Source organism: Pteronotus mesoamericanus, unplaced genomic scaffold (genome assembly GCF_021234165.1).
Source record: "Pteronotus mesoamericanus isolate MK-2021 breed Mesoamerican mustached bat unplaced genomic scaffold, CSHL_Meso_final contig_182, whole genome shotgun sequence".
In the NCBI taxonomy this organism is placed as follows: domain Eukaryota; kingdom Metazoa; phylum Chordata; class Mammalia; order Chiroptera; family Mormoopidae; genus Pteronotus; species Pteronotus mesoamericanus.
Genome location: NW_026555078.1, coordinates 15,642,086 through 15,658,474, shown reverse-complemented (window position 1 = coordinate 15,658,474; position 16,389 = coordinate 15,642,086). Strand labels below are relative to the sequence as shown.

General features: G+C 39.1%; 1 protein-coding gene across 2 annotated transcripts in view; it reads right to left on the bottom strand.

Moving 5' to 3' along the window:
- Positions 1–16,389, bottom strand: part of SPTLC2 (serine palmitoyltransferase long chain base subunit 2) — a 95,799-nt gene that overhangs the window by 50,823 nt on the left and 28,587 nt on the right. For both annotated transcript variants that reach the window (XM_054567214.1, XM_054567213.1), the window contains 3 exons: positions 8,593–8,747; positions 7,082–7,230; positions 2,600–2,724 (listed from right to left, as the gene is read on the bottom strand). In XM_054567214.1, the coding sequence (XP_054423189.1) occupies positions 2,600–2,724; positions 7,082–7,230; positions 8,593–8,747 (429 nt within the window). The remainder of the gene's footprint in view (positions 1–2,599; positions 2,725–7,081; positions 7,231–8,592; positions 8,748–16,389) is intronic.

Genomic DNA, 16,389 nt, shown 5'->3' with positions numbered 1-16,389 from the left:
GTAAGATTTAAAGAAATATTAAAACTGGATTAGCTGCTGCCTTGAATGGCTTAAATTCTATTTAATAACATTTCAATTATAATGTTTGATTTGCACAATAAATGTTTAAGGTACTATCTTCTGTGTCTGTATATGAGACAGCCAATTCTAGATAGTGATTTTTAGAGTCTGAGCACACAGGAGAAGCAGGATGAGATTATTTCCCCGTTAGCATAAAAAATTCTAAGAAATTCCAAGTAAGAATCTCAAGTTTATGATGCCAAAATGTACCATTATCAAGGTGAAGTCAAAGAACCATACATTTGTCTCTCAAGAAATCTGTACATTATAGCTAAGTTCTTGAATTTACCAGCCAGGTTGTTCTTAATAATTCCTTACACCCTTTTAATGTCCATAGGATGTGTAGTGATGTACCCTCCCTCATTCTGCTACAGATAATTTTTGTCTTCTCTCTTTTTATCCTGACCAGTCTGGCTAGAGGACTATCAATTTTACTCTTTTTCTCAAGAACTAGTTTTGGTTTCACTGATTTCTCCTATTGTCTATTTTCTAATTCATTGATTTCTGTATTTACCTTTAATGTATTCTTCCACTCTTTGGGTTTAATTTGCTCTCTCTTTTTTTTTTTCTAATTTCCTATGGTACATGTTTAGACAACTGATAAAAAACTCTTATTTTTTCCTAATATAAGCATTTAAAGCTGTATATTTCCATGTGAGCACTGTTTTAGTTTCATCCCACAAATTATATTTCCAGTCCAAGTATTTTCTATTTTGTCCTTCTCTCACCCATGAATTACTTTAAAGTGTGTTATTTACTTTTCAATTATTTGAGGATTTTCCTGATATCTTTGTGTTACTGATTTCTAATTTAATTCCATTACAGTTGGAGAACATATTTTGAAGAACTTCAATTCTCTTAAATTTGTTAAGATTAGTCTAATAGCCCAGAAAATGCTCTATCTTGGTAAATGTTTTACTGTTGTTGGGTGAAGTGTTTCATAAATGCTAAGTTGATTAATAGTGTTTTTCAAATGTTCTATATCCTTACTGATTTCCATTCTAGTTCTATCAATTATTGAGAGATGGCTATTGAGATCACTTATTATAATTCTGTATTTGTCTACTTCTCCTTTCACACTCATCAGTGTTTGCTTCATGCACATTGAAGCTCTGTTATTAAGTCCACATTTAAAATTATTATGTCCTCGCCCTGTCCGGTGTGGCTCAGTTGGTTGGGGCACCATTCCATGGTACAAAAGGCCATGTATTCAATTCCGATCGGGGCACATACCCAGGTTGAGGGTTTGATCTATGGTTGGGGCATGTACAAGAAGGCAACCAATCGATGTTTCTGTCTTATCTCTCTCTCTCTCTCTCTCTGTCTAAAAGCAATGAAAACATGGCCTCAGATAAGGGTAAAATTAAATAAATAGTTAGGTCCTCTTAATGGAGTAACTCCTTTATCATTACATAATGTTCCTCTTTATCTCTAGAAATATTCCTTGTTCTGGAACCTTTACATTAATATAGTCACACCAACTATTTTTAGATTATTGTTTGCATGCTGTATCTTTTTCCCTCCTTTTGCTTTTAACTTACCTGTGTTTTCAAATTTAAAGTAAGTTCTGGTGGAAATCTACTCAATTTTGTCTAATCTGACAATCTCTGACTTCTACAATACTTGAAATATATAAACCACTTACATTTAATGTGATAGCAATATAGGTGGGTTTAAATTTCCTCTCTTGCTGTTTGTTTTCTATCTTTCCACCTGTTCCCTGGGGACCCACATATTTATATAACTGAAAATTTCTTGAACCTAATTCATTAAACTTTGTAAAATGTATTTTACAATAAATAAATAAATAATCAAGGCTTAGAAAGGCTGTGATATTATTCACAGTCCCACAGCTAAATCTGACCACATAACCAAAGAAAAACTCAAGTCTTCTGGCTTGTTAATCCCACTGGTTTTTTTCCATATACCATTCACAGATAGCGCTGTTAAAATGGGGATAAATACCACTGAGGAATCATTCAAACTGACAGTACCAATTTGCTAAAATGTGATTTACATCACTCTTATTGCTTCTCTCTTCTACTATCCCCTCTTAAACTCTACCCACACAATCTTAATGTGTGTGTATATACAGTACTTTTAACCTAAATTATTAATAACCTGTATTACTAACACATGCACTTTGTTGATGTATCTCTGAGCAACATACATTACAGTGAGAACAGGTATGTATTTTCAAAGTTTTCTATTTAGAAAAAAACTACCTGTTAAAATAACTTTCCAAACTAAACATTCTTTCTTCCATAATTTTAGCCTTTTATGAGGTTTTACTTATTAGCATCTCTTCAAAACTGGATGAAATGAAGAAGAGTCACCCAATGGAAGAGGACGGGATCACGGCTTCCAGTAAGAAAGCTTCAAGTGATGTTAAGTCTCCAAAAATCTGTGATAGAAGTATCTTTGGGTAACAATGTTTAGCCCAAAGTTTATAATAGTTTCTGGCTTGCTCTGAATGCTTTTATAAAACAAAATAAAATATATATAAGGGAGTTTTCATTAATGACAGTCTAGGTCTTACTTTGCTAACAAGTGCGGGAATGTTCATTGAATTTGTTGCAAATCCCATGCCATATGCCATAGCAGCTTCTACTCCCAAGAAACTTGCCACAAGCTTTTCTAGTTCTTCATGCTTGTCCAGGTTCCCTGTGTGAAGAAGTTAGTGAAGTCAGTATCACCAAATCCCAACTTAAGAATTATTCATTGCTTATTAAAAGAAATCACAGGGACCTTGTCAAGATGATGGCGTAGGTATAGGAGGTACTCACTTCTTGCCACAACCACATTAAAAAAATACAGCTAAATTACAAAACAACCATCATTCAGATGGCTGAAATCTAGCTGAGGGAAGTCCATAACTAAGGACTTAAAGAAGCAGCCACACTGAGATTGGCAGGAGGCATAGAGATGTAGAATGGGCTGGTCCCACACCTACATGTGGCAAATAAAAACTGGGAGTGATATCTCTACTGCTGAGGTCCCCCCTGAGGAGCAAGGGGTCCCAGCCCTCCACCAGACCTCCCAGACCAGGGTTCCAGTGCCAGGAAGAGAAGTCCCCATAACTGCTGGCTGTAAAAACCAGAGAGGATTGTGACGGAAAGACAGAACTTCTGGAGTCCCAGGAGGTTCCTCTTAAAGGGCCCACACACGACTCACTGGGACTCACTCCAAGTTCCAATGCTGGGGCAGGGAGGAACCAAACTGCCTGGCATCAAAGCAACAGCTGAGACGCAGCTTTCTCCCAGACAGAAGTGCTGGCAGAGGCCACTGTTCCTTTTCTGAGGCACGCCCCCCCCCCACACACACACATGGTAGGTGGGCACCATAACTGAGTCTCTTTCAACCTGGCTAACACTATTTGCCTGACCTTGGTGATGCTGCCCGCCCAACTTGTGGGCCCAATCAAGTTGTTTCCAGTGGCTTTTCCATACAAATGGCCTGTCTTGGCCCAGGCTTCAGGTTCTCATAAAATGTCTCAAACAAGCAGCACCTGGTCTTGACATCACACACACCTCTCAACAAGTGGTCTGAGGCCCAGCACTAGCAGCAGCTGGTCTTGGTTTACAGCTTGGCCTCTTCTGGGTACCTCCAAGCCCATCACAAGTAGCAACCATCTGCAGATTGCTTTATAGCTCATGCTGGGTAGCCCCAAGGCTGAACACAGGTAGCAGCTAACCTTGGCCTGAACCTCCTGAGAGGCCCCAGAGCCGGTGTACCCAGTGAACAGCTTCAGATCACAGTGAAGCGCCACCCAACCACCTCCACAAGAGGCACACTCACGGGGCAAACTCAGTGTGCACCAGAGCCTGCTGCAGTAAGTCCTGCTCTGTGTGGTGGGCCCCTGCACAAAGGATCCTCCATGGTGGCTGCAGCCAGTCCTCGCAGCCAATCAGCCTGGGGTAAATCCCTCTCACTGATGTGTCAATAGCAATCAAGGCTCAACTGCAACAAAAAAGTGTACACATCCCACACAGTGGGATGCATCTGGAATGCCCAGCTCAGGTGAAAGGGAGGCTGGGTCACTGGATCCCACAGGACACCTACTACATTAGGACACTCTACCAAGCCTGGGGAAGATAGCAGCTCCACCTAATACAAAGAAACAAACACAGGGAGGCTGCCAAAATGAGGAGACAAAGAACCACGTTCCAAATAAAAGAGCAGAACACAATTCCTGAAAAAGAACTAAACAAAATGAGACAAGCCACCTACTAGATGCAGAGTTCAAAACACTGGTTATAAGGATGCTCAATGAACTTAGAGGAAGAGTAGATGAACTTAAGAGAAAACTTCAATAGCACAAAAAAAGGATATGAAAACCATAAAAAAAGAACCAGTCAAAAATAAAGGATACACTAACTGAAATGAACAATAATTTACAAGGAATGAACAACAGATAGATGAAGCTGAGAATCAAAATAGAGATTTGGAATATGAGGAAGCAAAAAACACCTAATCAGAACAGCAAAAAGAATCTAAAAAATGAGAATAGCATAAGGAGTCTTTGGGACAACTTCAAGTTCACCAACATTCGCATCATGGGAGTGTCAAAATAAGACGACAGAGAGCAAGAAATTGAAAACATATTTGGAAAAATTGTAACAGAAAAATTCTCTAACCTGGTGAAGGAAATAGATATACAAGTTCAGGAAACACAAAGTCCCAAACAAGAAGAACCCAAAGGGACCTACACCAAGACACATCATAATTAAAATGCCACAGGTGAAAGACAAAGAGTATCTTAAAAGCAGCAAGAGAAAGACATTTAGTTGCTTATAAGGGAGTTCCCATAAGACTGTAAGCTGATTTCTTAACAGAAACTCTGCAGGCCAGAAGGGATTGGCAAGAAATATTCAAAGTGATGAAAAGCAAGGACCTACCCAGCAAAGCTATCATTGAGAATCCAAGGACAGATAAAGAGCTTCCCAGACAAGAAAATGCTAAAGGAGTTCATCACCAAATTAGTATTATATGAAATGTTAAAGGGTCTTTTTTAAGAAGAGGGAGGAAAAAAAGAGCAAAATATGAGCCATAATATGGCAATAAATACATATTTCCAACAATTGGAACTAAAAAACAAAATAAACGAGCAAGCAGAAAAGAAACTCATAGCTAGAGAACATTGTGATGATTGCCAGATAGAGAGGTGGATTGGGGGATGGGTGAAAAAGGTGAAGGGATTAAGAAATACAAATTGGGAGTAACAGAATAGTCATAGGGATGTAAAGTACAACATAGGGAATATAGTCAATAATATTCTAGTAACTACATATGGTGTCAGAGAGGTATGAGACTTACCAGGATGATCACTTAGTAAGCTATATAATGTCTAATCACTGGGGTATACACCTGAAACTAATATAATATTACATGTAATTGAAAAAAAAAAAAGGAAATCATAGTCTACATGATATTACCTGCTTAGACTAAGGTATAAAGGAGTCAGTATTATGAAGAGTAATGGCTCATACATAGCTCAACAGTGAAACTCAGGCTCAGCATCGGTGGTAGAGTTTCTGTAAGAGGGTTGCCAACAATTTTTCCCATTCCTGTTCACATATGGTAGTCTAGGCTCAGGTCTAAGAGGTCCAGAAACATCTGCTTTTATACTTTTGAAGTAAGCTGCCACACACACCGATCTGAGGGACTCTGGGAGATAAAAGACTAAGGAGAAGGGGGTGGCTGGCCCTCAGCTTATCCCACTGCCCCGCTGAGGCACAGACGTGTGGGTGACACCATCTTGGTTACTCCATCCTCAAACAGAATGACCCACCCAACACCACAGGGAGCTGACATTAGTGTCAATTCCTGACCAAACTGCAGAATCACAAGCAAATAAAGGTATGTTTCTGTTTTATGTCACTAAGCTTTGGAATGGTTTGTTACATAGCAAAAGACAGTTTAGCACCTTCCCTCACTTTGACCTGACTGGTAAATTTGTATTGTGATTTTACATCGGTACTCAGTTCCTTAAGGACCAAATAACACTCATCAGTGGGGCTGGCTACATGCAAAGAGAAAAGATGCTGTGAAAGAAGACTGCTGCACTTGGATGCAATGTGTTCTTAAAGCTTAATGAGGTCATCTAACCTCTATGGGCTTCAGTTTCTCATCTGTTAAATACCAATAGTAGTATTTGCTCTATCTACCTCGTGACATGTCATGAGGATCAAAAGAGGTAATATGTTCAAGCACTTCATAAAATATAAAATGTCACAAAGATGTGTGATTATTGTATGTTGTCAATGCTCCCTTAACCACATCATTGGGGACCCTGAGTGACAACCAGCTGTACTTACCAACCTCTAGACCCACGAGAAATACCAATAAATTGTCTTTTAATTCACTAAGTTCTGGTGTGATTAACAGTAATAAATATCCAGAAAGGTGCCTTATAACTTCTATGGTTATCAGTCTCTGGAACCAAATGGAAATATCTGGAATCATCCCTTTTACTAAATAAATGAAGTCTCTTTACATGAATCTGTTATCCCTTACATTTTATAGGTTTGTACTACTAATAAACAGAATTAGCATTTACTGAGTATTTTACCATTTTACAAGCACTTTACATGAATTAGCTTATTTAATTCTTAAAATAGCCCTATAAGGCAGGAATTCTTAATAGCCCCAAATTACCAGTATAGAAATAGATTAACCTTCATATGCTCACAGGCTCAGGCATTAAGTGATGCCCTTTAACCAGTACTATTTGCAAAAGTCAATAAAGTCAACACTCAAGTTACAAATGAAACAACAGTACAGAACTTTTCTAGAGATATCCTGTATGAATAACATAAAGGAAAGGTAAATATATCTCAAAGTATGTTGAAAGCATTAAAATCATCCATCAATTCAGAAAAATAAAACATTTCCTATCTGATCTAGACTACATGGCCAAGTATGTATCTGGACACTTAATATTCTAGTTCTCCATCAGTATTATTACCTCCTGAGTAAAAAAGTTGAGAACACCAGCTAGCCAAACATAGCCTGCACTCACCAATTTCCTGCCGAGTGCTGCACACACCAACTCCATACTCCTCTAGGACTCTGGCAGCTGCCTCTTTACATGATCCAGTATTCCGCGCAAATCCAAGATAGTTGTAGGAACCCATATTTATAACACCTTTAATTGTATTCCCTGTGTACCTGCATTTCAAAAGCAAGAAAGTTCACGAAGCCCATGAGCAAGTCAAATGCTTACATGTGATTATAAACATCATGGTAATACAAAAGGAAGCACTCTATACAGGAAGTAGAGAGAATATAGTCTAAATAAAAAGTAGTTCAAACTTACTGCCAGTAAGTGAAATGAAAGTTAAAATATTTTCATTTGTCAATAATGATATTAAAGATTTAAAAACTGACCATATCCAGTACTGGCCAGGACAGTTTCATGCACAGTAGCTAAGAACGTCAGTGAGTACTTTTTTTTGAAGGCAGCTTGGTAGTACTTATCCATTAAAAGTTATACAGACTCTTTGACTCAGCAATGCAATGCGTAATAATCGACCACTGAGTCACTACACAATGGACCATTTCCCTTCCCCAGGCACACAAACCAGTGACATTCTAAATTGTGGAAGCTCAGCGTGGCCTCCTAAGTGAAGATGACATGATTCACAGGCCCAGGGAGTGAGGATAAGAAATGAACTGCTGATCTTTTAACTTGAGATTTGGGAGTTTTTAACACAGGATGATGCAGCCTAACCTGCTCTACACTACATACATCAGTGTTGGAGAATACTACATAGCCACTACAAATAATGAGCTTGCTATGAATATACACAAGAAGAATTTACTGATATGTTAGCAAGTAAAAAACAAGATGTAACGATTTCTATATATGATGCCACTTTTTTTAAATTGAAAAACTACCTGTGTGTAACCCTAGTACATACAGTGCCCCACATCTGAAGGGAGAATACACAACGAACTGATACCAACGGTTACCTCTGGGGAGTGAGGGTCTGTAGGGGACTGGATTTACAGAGGGAGAGCAGAAAGTTGTCATGGGGGACTTTCAATTCATTTGTATTGCTTGTCTGTTTAAAAAAAAAAATGACAATGCAATTGTGTAATACCTGAGCTATCTAAACAACAAAATAAAATTTTACAAACATAAAAAGTTTTCTAAACTACTCAATTTAAATAAAAACACTCCATACGTCCTTGGATCATTTGAGAAATCAAAATATCCAGAGATAAATTCAGATACTTAATTCTGCTAAGGGGCATAACAGAAAGGGCGGTTTGTCTTTGTCTTTTGTTTTATTTTACTAGGTCAAATTTTGTTTTCAACTATAACCCAACACAGCATCAAACTAATAAAAGGTGTATTTTAAACATCTCAATAACAATGAACAATATGCAAAGAAACGAATCAGGTTGTAGTGAACTTTCAGCTTCTGCTGTTTTGACAAAATACAGTGAAATTTGCAACAGAATATTCTCTGAAGTGAAAAAGTTCCTTTTTTGTTGTGAAGAAATAATTTCCCAAACAAGACTTGCCTGAAGGACCAGTTGTAATCATGAGACTCCCTCTCCATGATGTCCACCCTGGCTCCGGGCACACTGCAGATGGGTCGGTTCCAGTTGTCTCTGATCCTCATGTAGAGGTTCCTTGTATAGAAGTTTTCGAAATCCTGATACAATGACACGAAGTCCTACCAAAAAATGGTGAAAGACCACACATTTAACTGAGTTACTTTTTAAAACTTTACAACTTCCCTTTTCATATTGCAGGAGCATTTGAGAAGGAGAGGTCAATTATACTGAATTAACAGACATGGGAAAAGTGTCTGAAAGGCATAAATTCTGTTTCTTTTAAAACAACTCAATCAGGTAAAAGTCATGTAGCTTTGATGGTTAACCTAAAAGAAATGGTCACCAATAACTACCTGATTGAATGAATGTAGAGCCAAAGAATGTAACTAATAAAGTAGGTCTCATAAAAATAAAACTTGGTTGCACAATTCTGTCATTAAATGGTTTTCCTTCCTAGTAAACTCAGAAAGACTGCTCTTCTGCCCCACTGCTCCAAGTGAAATACTGATGTGGGGAAATGCCATACAAACCCCTGTAATTTCAGTCTCACACACAAAAAAATAATTCCAAAATTAAGATTCCATTCTTGGCATATTTTCAAGGATCAAAATGAAACAAATTCAAAGAAAAATGATAAACAAGAAACACTAACAAGTAGCTTATGAGAAGATCCCCATCTCCTGTTTCTTTCCTTAGCTGGGAATTTTTATAAAAATTTAAAAAAATATATTAAAAGATTCTCAAAATGAACTTCCATGACCACAGACTTTAAAGCCCTTCTTTCCTCCATGGAATTAAGTTATACTAAAATTAAGTCTGTGAAAAAATAAAGTCACATAGGAACTAAGATGAATGAAATATATGCTATGTCCCATGTGGTTTGATCACTGCTTAGAATACACATGACCAGACCACATAGAATCTACTTCATTCCTGAAGGTAAGGGTAAGACAAAGACAAAAAACCAAACTGAACTACAGTTGACTAGAGTCAGAAAGCCACTGAGCTTCTGGCCCTCAGGTCCAGGCTTGGCGCCAAATCTCAATTAATCTAGTAAATAGGCTAATCAAAGACACTCAAAGCTTAAGCCTTATCTTAGTTAAAAGATTTTCATTGCTAAAGAAGGCTCTACATGAAACTTTAAAATTAATAACCTTCTATGACATTGAACTCCGAAGTGCCTACTAAATAAGCCTCACAGTAGACAAAATTTGTTTACAAAAGCCCAGCAAGGTCAGAAGGTACTCTTAGGAATTTGCAGTACCTGATACCATCTCTCTTTCAACTGGTTCTAACATTTACATTTCTTTAAGAAAAAATAAATGATATGTCTATCACAACTGGAAATTTATCACTTAAATAGCATGTGACTTTTGGTAGTCTCCTTTTCCAACAAGAAGACGGTCCAACATGATGAACGAGCCTTCCGGTGAAGATGACCAAGTGGGTAAATGCGGTACTGGCGCTGTCCTGTGACCACATCGAAATTCCCACTAAACTACAAACAACCATCATGGAGAACTGATTGAAATTCAGCTGAACAGCAGTCCTACAACTAAAGAAGCCATGACCAGACTGTTGAAAAATAAAAAATTATTAAATACAAGTGCCGGACTACAGCAAAGCAGATGGAACAATCAGAAGAAAGAAGAGTGGAAGATGCAAAGGAGAAGTGATGAGCCCAGGTGGCCGAGAAGGACGAGGGAAATGAAACCCAGAGGGGCACTGGCCTCCGATCCTCAGCTGGAGGAGAGACTGAGGGTGAGCGCAGATGGGTCAGTTGCACAAATGCCCTGGTGAAAAGGGAATTCTGGTCAGGGGTTGGGGCTGGAGCAAAGTGCACCAGGACAGTGCAGGGAGTGTAGGACACACATGCAGGAGCAGGGAAAGGGGGCTGCCTACAGACGTGACATCAGATGACCAGGCTCTGCCATGGGAGCTACAGTCTAAGACCAGAAAGCAGGTTTCACATGTCCCATGTGAAGAAAAACTGCTGTTCCCCAATCAGCATTTTAGGCTACAGTTGGCAAAGGGGACTTACCCAAAAAACAATCACTGACGGACTGTCTTCACAAAAAAGTATCAACCTCAGGACGAATAATAAATAACTGCATTATTACCAATATTTAGAATCTTACTGCTATACAAAAACTTCTTTTAGAAATCTTCCTTTGACATCTTTTGTTTTTCAACTTTCATCAAATCACAGACATTAAAATGTCCAGGCTGCCGTATTTCATATGTAGTGTGAATTAAATTGTGTGTCGTTGGTCTAACCCCCAATGCAGCCACATTTGCAAACAGGGCCTTTACAGAGGTAGTTAATGTAAATGAGGCGTAAGGGTGAGACCTTAATCCAACGAACTGGCATGAACTGGCACCCTCGTAGGAGGGACGCACCAGAGCTTGCTCGCTCTCAGCGCACTTGCACAGAGGAAAGGCTATGGGAGAACACGGTAGGAAGGCACATCTGGAAAAAGTGAGAGGCCTCACCACCAGAAACCAACCCTGCTGGCACCCTGACCTTGGCATTCCTGCCTCCAGAAATAGGAGAAAATAAATTTCTGTTGTTAAGAAAAGAATCTGGTGAATAAATATTGGAATAAAGCATCCCAATTCTAATTAAGGATTCTCCTTTGACTATTATTAACTATGAATTTATTCTGCAAAAGAAAGAATAAAAATCTTGTCTCCAATCCTTATTACCGTTTCCATAGGATAAACAGTACCAACTCTTCTTGATCTCATTTCTTTATAACCATTCTGAACACTGTACATTAATGTTAAAGGCATTAACTCAAATATCTGAAAGAAATACTCTATCACAAATTTTTATGAGAAATGGAGAGCAATTTTTTTTGTTCTTACAGTACAAGCATCAGAAGAAACTTAGAGAATCTGGTCATAACTACCATTACGGTTATCAAACTCCATGAAAGAAAAAGGCTAGAATGAGGCAGACCTTTGGGTAAACCAGAGACAAAATTGTCTGTGATTCGTAAGGAAGGGGTTGGCTCCAATCTCCTAAAAAGAGACTGCCCATGCCGGGGAGTTCCACCTCTTCTTTTCATTAAAAGAAAGAAGAATTAAGTCCCCAAGATGGGAACAAACTCACTGGGAGGGATGTTAGAGATCAAAAGCAGGTGGGGCAGAATTGGAGTAGAGGATTCCCTTTGCCCCCCAGCTAAGTTGCAGGATAGCATCTTTAAATGCAGTTTAAGTTCGGTAGAGCTGCAGGGCAGCTAACAAACTCCCTGCAGCCTAGCAATGAAGAAAGAAAGGGGACTGGAGGGGTCGATATTCGAGGTTCCAGTTCTCGGTAACATGAATATCTGTTCCCAAAAATATCTCACATACTTTAAATATTCTAGGACTAGGATTAAACTACAGGACTTATCTTTTCATTCACTCATTGGAATACCTTTTACTGGACACAATATAAATGTTGGATTTTGGGCTAGACTCAGGACACATTAAAAAACAAAACAATTCTCTCTGCTCAACAAATGACACCCCCACTAATTCCTACCCCTATCCGCCTGCACATCCCCATCCCTCCATCTCATTTCCCATACCCCTCCTCTTCCTTCTCAGTTTAGTCTGTAAACCTTTTCTGAGCACTACTTCCCAGGCACTAAACTAGGTACTGAGGAGAAAATGAGCAAGACAACCTCTACACTCCCAAGAATCTCTTAGTGTAGTGGACAGGCACACGAAGTTACAATACAGTGTAACAAGTACTTTACAGGGATGCTTACCCAGAGAGTGCCTCACTGGTAGGTGAGTGGCAATGACAGAGTCAAGCTCTAGCCTTAAGGATGCACACTTCATGGGTACTTTTCCTAAAGATCTTTACAAACCCCGTTATAGTAAGCACCATACGGTAAGTACATGGCAAGAAGAGAACAACAATACTTTGTTGAGACTACACTCTGGATTGTTAGGCTTGAAGAACTCACCAGCTATGTGACTTCTAGCCTCTAGCCTCAAAGAGAAAAAAACAAATTCACGGATTTGTTTATTAGGGATTGGGGAACATCTTACCAAAAGTAGTCTGAGGTCATCTCAATAATTAGCCAATGAATATTCATTATTGTGTAAGCCTATTTGAGGTGAGTCTTCTAAAAAAAATCCTGTACTGCTTAAAATAAATAAGTACCATATTCTGTAGTGTCCATGTAGGCCTTAAGGTCACAGGGGAAAAGGCTGGGTGCCACCACTTTCAGAATCTGACTTCAGAACCGTGCATGTTTGTTAAGAGCAATTCTGGCCAACAGAGATGTACAAACACTTTTAAGTGATGATGATAAAGATAACGAGTAATCACATCAATAGCAAAAAGAGTTCTCATTCACTGAGTACTTGTATGTCCTGCCAAGTGCTTTAAATATACTTTCTCTTAAATATCCCTGTATGCTCTTACAGAAACTATTATTCCCATTTTTAGGAGGCAAAATGGCTTTCCCAGCCAGGGAACTGTCAAAATCAAAGCCAGGAACTGATCCAGGTCTTTTGATTCCAAAGTCTGTGCTCCTAACCTCAATGCCACGCTGCCTCCCATCCTGTGCTGCTGCTCAATCTGCAATTCTCTCTAAAGCATTCAAGGCACGTTATGCCACTGTGCTGTTGGCCTTCCCACACTGCCGTGTTCTGCACATGGGCGTGCACATACACAGAAACTGGAAGGCTCAAGTGGTATTTCCCAGATCCCCTTACGATAGGGCTGCGGACGTGGTATGTGTCCTACCACTGGGAGAGAGAAGCCGCTGTTTCACACCAGTGCAGGAGACGAGCTCTAACAGAACTTCATGATGGTGGCACTGGCTAGATTCCACATTCCTGCCTACACACCGGCTCTGTGGCTGAGGAGTGGCTGACTGGCTGGCTGGCTGGCTGGCTGTGGTGGCAGCAACAGTAGTACACACGGCAGGACCAGTTTCCTAATTTGGGGTGGCTGCTTAGTTAGCGGAGGGATGCCCGAACTTTACTGCTCCAAACCCTGCACAATGTTCTAAGTGCCTAATTCCCTGTAGGCTTGAATAACCTTCAGTGATTTTGGTTTACTCCTCTGAAACTTGACTGTTTCAAAAGCACATTTTCTGTGATTATTTTTTGAGAAATAAATATTTAATGTTATTACCTGTATTTTATACATTAAAATGATAAAACTTGTTCAAGTCACAATTCAGTGATAGAGGTGAAACTGAGACTCTCGCACTATTCCAAACTGGACCTAGTTGTAACTTAATAACTTTTACTTATTTTAGAGTCGAGGGCATAAATCTCAATATATCAAAGAGCAAAACCTCTCACAGAAATGAACATTTCAGGCACATAATCACTGCTTTCATGTTTGAATGGAAACCTTGGAATACATGCTCAGAAATGTTTTAGTGTCCTCTCAACATCAAAATGATTTAAAGCTCCACCCCGGACCTACTGTGCCTAGTGAGGAAAAAATGTCAAAGTAAACTAACTCCAGCAGTCAGTACAAAGACTTTTAAGAACAAACCAGAATCATGAAATAGCTTTGCTTCTTCTATTTAAACTTGCTTAAGTAAAGAAAAACAGAGTGGAACTAATAAACATCTACAAATGAGAATATATGGTATTTAGACTCCTTTTAAATGGAATACTTATTTTAAAAAACAACTCTCTCGCTAAGGCTACTGGATATCCATAAGACAAAAAAAAAAAAAAAGGGGGACTTTGACCTAAACCTTACATTTCATACAGAAATTAACTCAAAATGAATCCAAGTCTTAGGTATAAAATATACACTACAACTGTAAGATCTTAAGAAAACACTTCATACATTGATGGTCAGAATGTAAAATGATACCACCGCATTGGAACACAGTTTGTAGTTTTTCAAAAAGGTAAACATGAATTTCCACATGACCCAGTAACTCTGTTTCTAGTATATACCCAAAAGAACTGAATTCATATTTAAACAAGTACATGAATGTTTATAGCAGCATTACCACAGCAGGCAAAAGGTGGTACCAATCCGTGTGTTCACCAATGGATGAAGGAATAAACAAAATGTGATCTACCCATACAATGGAATAGTACTCAATCATAGAAAGAAAAGCAGCACAGGTATTTGCCACAAGGTGGACGAACCTCAAAAATGTAAGCGAAAGAAGCCAGACACAGAAGGTCACACGGTGCATGATTCTATTTGTACCAAACAGCAACGACAGTTAAAACCACACAGTCAGAAGGCATATTAGTGGCTGCCAAGAGCCGAGGAGAGGCTCATGGGGAGCGGCTGCTGAGTGGGCACGGGTCTCCGCTGGTAGCGAGAACATGTTCTGGGGCTGGGCAGAGGAAATGCAGTAAATGCTAATGAACTGTAAACTTTAAAATAGTTAATTTTAAGTTATGTGAATTTTTCCTAAAAAAAAAGTAATCCAAAAATATTTTCTATTAGAAGTAATTCAATCTCAAGTTTACTCTATTCATACCTTTCAATAGCTACTAGAAAAGAAAAAGGGTTCTCTTCTTTCGATGACTCTGCCCCTCCTCCCGTATGAGAGGATGCTCCAGGCACACATTAAAATACTCAGTTTCAACTACTGGCAACTGAGGCCGCAGTCATGACGGGTGACGCTGCAGTGCTGCCAAGCACACAGGTGTGACCCTCCCACAGCGAGCGCAAGGGCACCGAGCCGGAGCCTAAGTGGGCCTGGCATCCACAGTTCCACTGGGTTCCGCATCGTCCAGTCCCTGTCACTAAACCACCAGGTACGTAACCCAAAACTTGCTTTCTTTATGAAAAATGCACCCTCACTCCCCAACAAAAAGGGTACTTTTAACGCTGCTAACATCAATGAAGGGAAAGTGAGATGTGAGAAAGTAAAAATCCTTTGAAAACACAACTTTAGAAATACAATGTGAATTATCAAATTCAACACTGCCTCCACAAGAAAGTTCGATTAGTGAAAACCTTGTAGTTAATGTTTCAGCCAGTTTACACACACACACACACACACACACACACACACACACACACACACCCCCCCCCCCCCGCCCATCATAGTATACTGGAAACTACATAAACACCACAGCAGGGGTAGAGAAGTAAAGCTGAATAATATGTTTAGATGACCTGTGGTGTGAGGACAGGCTATCGTAAGTTGTGATTGCAAATCTATAGTTTTCCAAATGTCTCCAGACAAACTCCAGAGTGTACTGTCCAAAAGGACTATGGCTCCCATGACAAGGAAGCTTTCTCTGAAAAGCTGAGTACTATGGAAATATTTCAAGACGTTTGATGATGATAAATAGAATACTGTAATACCAAAGACAGGCTAATGAAAAAAAGGTCCATAGTGTTTGAAGTTTTATTATGGCAACATCTTTACTAGAGAAAGAAATAACTCCGTAAGATATATTTAGAAATGGCTGAAACATGACGAGATTGTTTCAAAACTTAAACTAAGAGAATTTTAAAATCTCAAATAATTTCCACCTGAAGGAGTAATGAAATTAGAGTCATCCTATGGTTAAAAAGTATTATATACCTAGGAATATTTACTTTATAAACCAACAATGTTGTCTTTACTTCCATTTAATGAGAAAACAAGGTGAAATAACTTGTGAAAGGCTATGACTGGTGACTAAAACCTTTGAACCACAATGAAGAGCTTTCCTTACTGTAACGATACGTCAAACAATAGCTTGTTCTTCCCTGTTTTTAACGCTATAAACAGGAAGCTACTTCCTTGCTGTTCTATGCTGCCCATGACAGCATAA